General features: G+C 40.1%; 1 protein-coding gene across 2 annotated transcripts in view; it reads left to right on the forward strand.

The window, feature by feature from the left end:
• LOC106938425 (nuclear distribution protein nudE-like 1-B) overlaps positions 1 to 4,458 on the forward strand; it is an 18,526-nt gene extending 14,068 nt beyond the window's left edge. The window contains exons 5-9 of one of the 2 annotated variants that reach the window (XM_015020467.1): positions 213 to 349; positions 607 to 780; positions 1,618 to 1,718; positions 1,808 to 1,953; positions 3,338 to 4,458. In XM_015020467.1, the coding sequence (XP_014875953.1) occupies positions 213 to 349; positions 607 to 780; positions 1,618 to 1,718; positions 1,808 to 1,953; positions 3,338 to 3,431 (652 nt within the window). In that variant the 3' untranslated portion in view covers positions 3,432 to 4,458. The other variant, XM_015020465.1, reaches the window with a different exon arrangement.
• Positions 4,459 to 4,795: the final 337 nt, after the last annotated feature.

The raw sequence follows: 4,795 nt of genomic DNA on the forward strand, positions 1-4,795 counted from the left end.
TACACTTTTTAGAGTGTAGATAATCTACTAATGGAGCTGCTACTTTCATTAATTAATATTAAGGAGTTATTTACCTAAAACAAGCTCCTACATCTTGCAGAAAAGTTACTTGTACGTCAGTGTTGTCTTATTTCAAGTGTGATAAGATATTTCCACCAGAAAATAGACACAAAATACGGTGAAGCTGTGATGCTTTTGTCCTGCCTCCTCAGAGCCACCATCGTTTCTCTGGAGAACTTCGAGCAGCGCCTGAACCAGGCCATCGAGAGGAACGCCTTCCTGGAGAGCGAGCTGGACGAGAAGGAGTCGCTTCTGGTGTCGGTGCAAAGGCTAAAGGACGAAGCTCGAGGTGATTATTGACCAAATCGCACAAATGATCCACTCTGTCACTCACTCAGCTCACTAACATATGCAGCAGCTGCGTTCGCCTTCTTCTCATCGCTAATAAAGACGTGGAAGTTGATGTTTGTGTGCTTCAACTTCACAATAAAATAGGCTGAGGCTTGAGGTTGTTACGTGACAAAATGTGACAATTTTAAAGCGATATGAATATTTTTTTTTTTCAAAGGCTGACCTCTTTTTTTCCCCCCTCTGTCGGGTTTAAAGATTTGCGGCAGGAGCTGGCCGTGCGAGAGAGGCAGGCGGACATGAGCCGCATGTCGGCTCCGAGTTCCCCGACGCAGGACAACGTAAAAATGGACTCCGCAGTGCAAGCCTCCCTCTCGCTCCCTGCAACGCCTCTGAGCAAAGGCCTGGACAACGCCTTCGCCAACCCAGCAGGTAGGTTCTTCACCCGACTGCGTGACCTCCACCGTCAGACGAGTTCAGCCTAGAAAACATAATTTATCAAAATGTCCTGCTGATTTAATTTTGCGTAAAGATAAATACGCAAAATTTTTGCGTATTTATTTTTACGAAGCCTAGAGAAAGGCTTCGTGATTTCTGGAGGGTTATCTTATGTTGATAAAGAAAGAGAGCTTTCTAAAAAGAGGAAAAAATGTTTGTTAGCATATAAACTGTAGAGAAAAAGAGCAAAAGAGAAGAGATTTTCTTATCAAATTACAGAAAACATATATACGAAACATAATAAACCGTGAAATAAAATTAAAGAAAAGCATGATCAGTGTTTAAAGTTCATAAAATTTTCTTTCTTTATTTAATACATATTTTCTTTCTTTGTGCTTTTTGAAATGTAGAGAAAATGAGACGAAACCTATTTTTGGTCGACAGCCTTGTGATGAAGCCACCACTATCCTAACAAAAACCAAGTAGTAAAATAAGTAAAATCAAATTTATAAAACAAGTTAAAAAAAAAAAAAGGCAAACATTACAACTAGTTTTATATTCACATTTTTTAAAACATCATAGCCTTTTGTTTTTGTCTTTGTTTTTTGTTCAACACAACCCTGGAGTCAACCTCTACATTTTAATATAAAGCATCTAAAATAAAAAAGTACAGATGCTAAAATAAATAAATTCACATTGTATTAATATTTAGTCAAAGCATTAGAACGCTTTCTTTAAATTAATACATTTATATATATTTTTGCTTTATCACAGTGAATAAGTATTTTCAGTTTTAGATTTTCTGGTTTTAGTTTTTATTCCTTGTTTCAGTTTCAGTTTTGTCTAACGGCTACGGCAGCAACTGTCCTCTGACTCCCTCTGCCAGAATATCAGCGCTCAACATCGTCAGTGATTTACTCCGGAAAGTCGGGGTGAGGGATTCCTTCTTCCTGTTTTAGCCGCCGCGTCTCTCTCCAGAAACTCTCCTTCCTCCCCTCATCCTGTTTTCACCTCCATCCAGGCTCTGGAGTCGAAGCTCGCCGCCTGCAGGAACTTCGCTAAAGACCAGAAAGCCCGGAAGGCGTACTCTCTGGACAACAGCAACGCGCTCAACGCAAACACAACCAGCTACGCTCAGGCGCTCAGCACGTCGTACTTTGACAAGGCGTAAGTGAAGTGCACACACACACACACACACAGCATCTTATTACCGTACACATTCACAGATGACACGACGAGAGGAATCTCAAACGTGTGTGTGCGTTTTTGTCCCAGCAGAACCGAGACAGTCATATTCCCGGCGTTAGTTCTGGGTAAATGCAGCTCCTTCGCCTGCGGAGAAGGTTTTGGGATGCATGCTGTGTTGGGTTTAACAAGCCTCGTCTCTAATCACGTAGAAATTACAATGGCGGTGGGCTGACTGACGGTGGCGGTAGAGCTCTGATGTCTCCCGTTGTGGAGTCTTTTATCAGACCTGAACTGGCAGAGGGACGCCCCAAACTTCTGGCAGCGACGCAATAATTCATTGCACAAAAAATATATATATTTTAATTGAAAATATAACCCAGACCATGAGAGCCTTATAAACTGATAAGCTAGCTTTGTTTCTGTACAATCATATAATAAACACAGGTGGGAAAGTGGGAGAGAGTCAAGTGGAAGCCACTCTATCGGTATGATTAGCAGACGGCTAGGAAGGACGGAAACAAGCGAACGATTAGGGTTGGAAAGGACGATTAAAGTCTTGCCACAGATTCTCTATTGGATTTAGCTCTGGGCTTTGACTGGGCCATTCTAACACATAAGTATGCTTCATCCAAAAACTTCATTGCAGCTCTGGCTGCATGTTTAGGGCCGCCGTCCTACCAGGAGCCATGAGGTTTTCACATCCCCTTATTCCACCTGTTTGCTGAGTATCTTAGTATCTTTATCAACATTAATTCTTAGCGACAACGTGCAACTTTTACAGAACTCACCAGGAACTTACTGGCTGCATTCCACCAATGCAGATGTAGTTTATTTTAAAACATTACTGAAAGGTAACCGGTATGTCCATGCATCGTGTAAAGTCCTCTGAATTGTTTTGTGGCTCAAATGTGCAAAACAAATAAATTTGTCTTTGCTTATTCCAGGAAAGTGACCTGTGAGTTCTGGAAAGTTGTGAGCTCTTTGAGATACTTGGTGCTACTAAATCTAATCTGTTTAAACTCTACCTGGAATCGTAACGCTGTGGGAAATGAGCTCCTATTTTCATTTTCTTTTTTTTTATTTTCTTAATCATATTCAGTCTTTGCTTTTGAACTTTGCCTGATCTTTTCAGACAAAAGAAACATGTCAAAAAATGTCTACACACCTTTTAATCTACACACACTAAGATGTGTATAGATTAATGTTTCGTTTGTGTGATCGTTTTCATACTTTGCATCTCATCTGCGTGTCTGAAAGTTGCTGAGATCATAAACGGAACGACGTTCACGTCGAGTCGGTCCTGGATTCTGTGCAGAGGAAGTGATGCGTGTTTGGTGACATTGTTTGGGTGGCTTTGTTGCAGCGGGACGGTAAACAGGCTCGACCCCGCGACCCTGACAGCCATCACCTCCGCTCCCGCCGCCTCCTCGCCCGGCCTGGTGCGCCTGGCTGTGTGAGACCCTGCAGCGCCGGAGCAGAGACCCAACGCTTTGTCGCACCGTCTCCAGCTCCGCGTCCTCCTTGTTGTTTGACGCCGTCCGTTGTCCTGACTCGACTCTTGTGCTTCGTAGCTGCTGTAACGACGGCTCCATGTGCGAGTAGTGGGTGTTTGTTTATCTGTCCGGCTCCGAGAAAAACCATAAGCGTCTTTCTGCTCACCTGACTCGGGATTTTGTTGAGTGCATCATGTCGAAAAAAGGGAAAATATTTATGCAAATGTTACATTTCTGACACAATTAAACAACACTTTTCTCACTTGTAAGCAGAATTTCTCACAATTTTACTCAGCAATAATGTCAGTTAGACCGTCACACTCACGTCGGTCAGTTTAAATTGTTCGACACGTGTGCTTGAACAAGGTTTAAGTCATTTTTCTCTGGTGTTGGAAAAGTGTTGGAGCACGCCTCGTTTATTTACAGAACCAGTGTCTAGTGAGTCTTTGTAGCGAGTCACACAACGTAACTTTAAGCTTTGTGACATGAAGTGTACAGTATTGGTCATATTGATCCGCGTTCACAACGAAGAGGAGAGTTCAGACATGTTAAAGGGATAGTTCAGATTTTCTACCCGTGATGTTCAGGGGACATTATCAGCAGTCAATATCTTACCTAGTGAATGTTAAGTAAAGGCGGAGCCAAACCAAAGGAGGTTTCTTCAATCTTTGATCAACACAAAATACATTTTTATTGATTGTGATTTTGGTCCATGGCTGTTTATGCTGCAGACTGTTGGGTTGAGGTCTGTCTCAGTTCTTTTTTATTATGTTGAATATTTTTAATCAGAACTCAAAATCTGAACTATCCCTGAGTTTAATTTCTGTTCCCTTTTTACCTGTTTTAACTTTTTTTTTAAGTCATTGCACAGTTTATTTCTAGGTTTATGTGGAATGTAGGTCAGTTTTAGTGCAATATGGTTTTTAAGTTGTTTGTGGGGTTATTTGATTTCTTGACTGCATGTAACCAATAAAAGATGTATTTATTATCACAGATGACTTCACTGCATTTTATTATTAAGGAAGTACTAACTTGGACAAATACAAGTTAAAAATAATTTTAAAAAATTAAAAAAATATTTTTAAATTAAATTATTTGACTCATAAATCCACATTTACATTCAAAAATAATTAGATTTTAGAAGATCCACACTTCTATATATATATATATATATATATATATATATAGGTCTGATGTATCATTAGAATTTTCTGAAAAACAACATTCAGGGTTTTAATAAGCTATAAACATCAAAATGAACAGAAATAAAAACTTGAAATATATTACTCCCGTGCACAATTTATTCCTCTAGAATAGTATCATGAAAA

This window comes from Poecilia latipinna, unplaced genomic scaffold (genome assembly GCF_001443285.1).
Source record: "Poecilia latipinna isolate Pla-1442-1.1 unplaced genomic scaffold, P_latipinna-1.0 Scaffold2589, whole genome shotgun sequence".
Classification (NCBI taxonomy): domain Eukaryota; kingdom Metazoa; phylum Chordata; class Actinopteri; order Cyprinodontiformes; family Poeciliidae; genus Poecilia; species Poecilia latipinna.